Below are 2,500 nucleotides of genomic sequence, written 5' to 3'. Positions count from 1 at the left end.
GGGGATGTATGATGTAATGATCTTGTAGGAATCATACAAGTTGTAAATGTGTAGCTCTCTCACAGACCTTCGATATTATTGGTAGGAGTGAGATACGACGAGAGTTTGATGGATCATCTCAATCACCCTCTTAATCCTTGATGCAAGGTACTACTTCTGTCAATTTCCACAATTCTGCAAAAAATACTAGAACGAAAAGAACAGTTGATTAAATTAGTAAGTAGTGGCAGTGTAACAGGAAGGCTAGCTTTTAGGATCCGGGCAGTCACTTTGTCAGCTCCAGGAGCCTTGGTCGACGGGAGAGCCTTAACTATTTTCAGGGTCTCTTGCTCTGTAACAGGTCTAAAGTAGAACTCCTGATGATTGCTATATTCGCTCATATCTTTGCTCTTGCTGTTATTGTAAAAGGCAGTAAAGCGCAGTAGCAGTGGACCCACGCGACGTACGCCCTGCCTCAGTTCTCCATAATGGATTTCTCTTGGCAGGCGGTCAGGCTACATGCGATGTGCATGGCCGAGCCATCGAAGGCGTCGCTGAATGAGCAGTGATGGCATGCTTAGTGAGCCAGCGCGCTCCAGGACCTCAGTGTTGGTGACTCTGTCCTGGTGCTGAAGGCAGCGGAGGTGGAATCCGTTGAGTTACTGCTCTTGTCTGGCATAGGTCGTCCGCAACTCGCTGCCATAAAGGAGAGTCGACAGGACACAAGCTTAACTGCCTTTACTGTTTGTTAATTCAGAGCGAACCTATTCCTGTTCAGCGATGTGAATCTCATGCTTCACTTCTTGCCTAAAGAAGCGATAGGCACTCCAGTGATGTTTATCCATTGCTTTAATTGCTTTTTTTTGCCAGAGATCACTAGTATTCATAAGATGTTTAATCTCTGGGCTAATGTAAGGATTCGGTCTTGTCTTTATCTTTGTGAGCTTGACTGGTGCGTGAATGTTTAATACATCCATAAATAAACAGTTGTAAGCGTGCACTTTATCATTGAAGTCGTCAAAGAAGTTTATCATATGAAAAGGAACATGGGCCAGATCATCTGCAAATTTCAGCAGATCATAATTTTTGTAGCTTCTGGTAGAGATATTTGTAGGATGATTTTTAGGCGGTTTAAACTTGAGGGTTAAGGAAATTAAGTTGTGGTTGCTGATAGTTGATGACTTAACTTTACTGTAACAGCTGTAAATGATGTTCTCGTTGGTGGTTACAGCTACGTCAATGAGATTTTAGCAAGTTTTGGTAATTCTCATCGGATCTTGGACTACCTTAGTTGTACGAGATTAGTTGTAGCACAGCAGTCAAGGAGAGCTTGACCATCGCTACAACTTCCGAGCAAGTTACAATTCAGGTGCCTCAACAAAATGACATCCAATCCCAGGAGCAAATAATCCATGAAATTGATATTTAGGTATTTCAAGAAATACTAATTATTTAGTTTCAGACCCGGTTCTCCCCGGGTTCAAGACCCGCTCTGACCACTGGTAGTCCCTTGTTCAACTTCTTGGCTGCATTTGTAAATAGCCAACTGGTGTGCCTCTGGCCAGTTTGGATTCTGAACAGTTGTTGTTGTTTGGTTGATTCCGTTTCATTGGCCCTGAAAATCCCCTATGGGGAGAGGTCAATTAAGTTTGTACATGCACGTATGAATACTTCTGACTATAAAATGCTAAGTTCCATTGATTTAGTACTCTTTTTACAACAATGATATTAAAATACATTCTCACACAAAGCCTCATTATTTTAGGGGCAGTACTTATCAATATTACCCTGGGTTTGAGGATCGCATGCCCATCAAAAGCTGCCTTGATCGTGCCATGATGAAATATGGTGGAAGCTATTTAGATACAGACGTAGAAGAAGTCAAAACTATTACCAAGATTGTGCTTATTTTTGCTACCCTCATTCCATATTGGACAATCTACTTTCAGGTACAATATATAGAGGATATTACACGGTGGCGAGAAGATATGAATTTTATGTTCGAGTGGCAAGAACAATATCTCACGAGTGAGCGAAGCGAACGAGTGAGATATTGTTCTTGCCAAGTAGTCAAGTTTTTCAAATACGGCTGGGCTTTATGAAAAAAAGGCGGGAATCGTGACGTCATTGAACGATAAGACACTCGCAAAGGTGACATACGGAAAATACGCCACTCGGGTCCCGGATGAAGTGGCGTATGGAATCTACGAGTGGTTTAGTTCCCAGTAAAACACTCTCCTCCATATAATAATGTTTTTTAATGCTTTTGTTTTCTGGAGCTATGAAAATTTCATTCTTAAATTTGAAATTTGGAAGTGGTGGTTGTTCACTGTGGGAATAATGTTAAAGGGCTCTGATCTAAAATGTGACCTTTGCTCATTTTTGTAACCATCTCCATTTTACAGCTAATTTCTGTAGAATCAAATGCATTAGAATTATCATTCAATTACCTAGGGGCTATGCACTGGGTATTTTCCCAAATTATGGCTCAAATGTCTCTCAGAGGCAAAATGTGCCCTGA

At 41.3% G+C, this 2,500-nt stretch overlaps 1 protein-coding gene across 2 annotated transcripts in view; it reads left to right on the top strand.

The window, feature by feature from the left end:
* Nucleotides 1-2,500, top strand: part of LOC137977764 (solute carrier family 15 member 4-like) — a 13,341-nt gene that overhangs the window by 4,576 nt on the left and 6,265 nt on the right. For both annotated transcript variants that reach the window (XM_068825094.1, XM_068825095.1), the window contains exon 2: nucleotides 1,745-1,928. In XM_068825094.1, coding sequence (XP_068681195.1) covers nucleotides 1,745-1,928 — 184 coding nt within the window. The remainder of the gene's footprint in view (nucleotides 1-1,744; nucleotides 1,929-2,500) is intronic.

Source organism: Montipora foliosa, chromosome 11 (assembly GCF_036669935.1).
Source record: "Montipora foliosa isolate CH-2021 chromosome 11, ASM3666993v2, whole genome shotgun sequence".
NCBI classification, from domain to species: domain Eukaryota; kingdom Metazoa; phylum Cnidaria; class Anthozoa; order Scleractinia; family Acroporidae; genus Montipora; species Montipora foliosa.
This window is presented reverse-complemented; position numbering and strand designations above follow the sequence as displayed.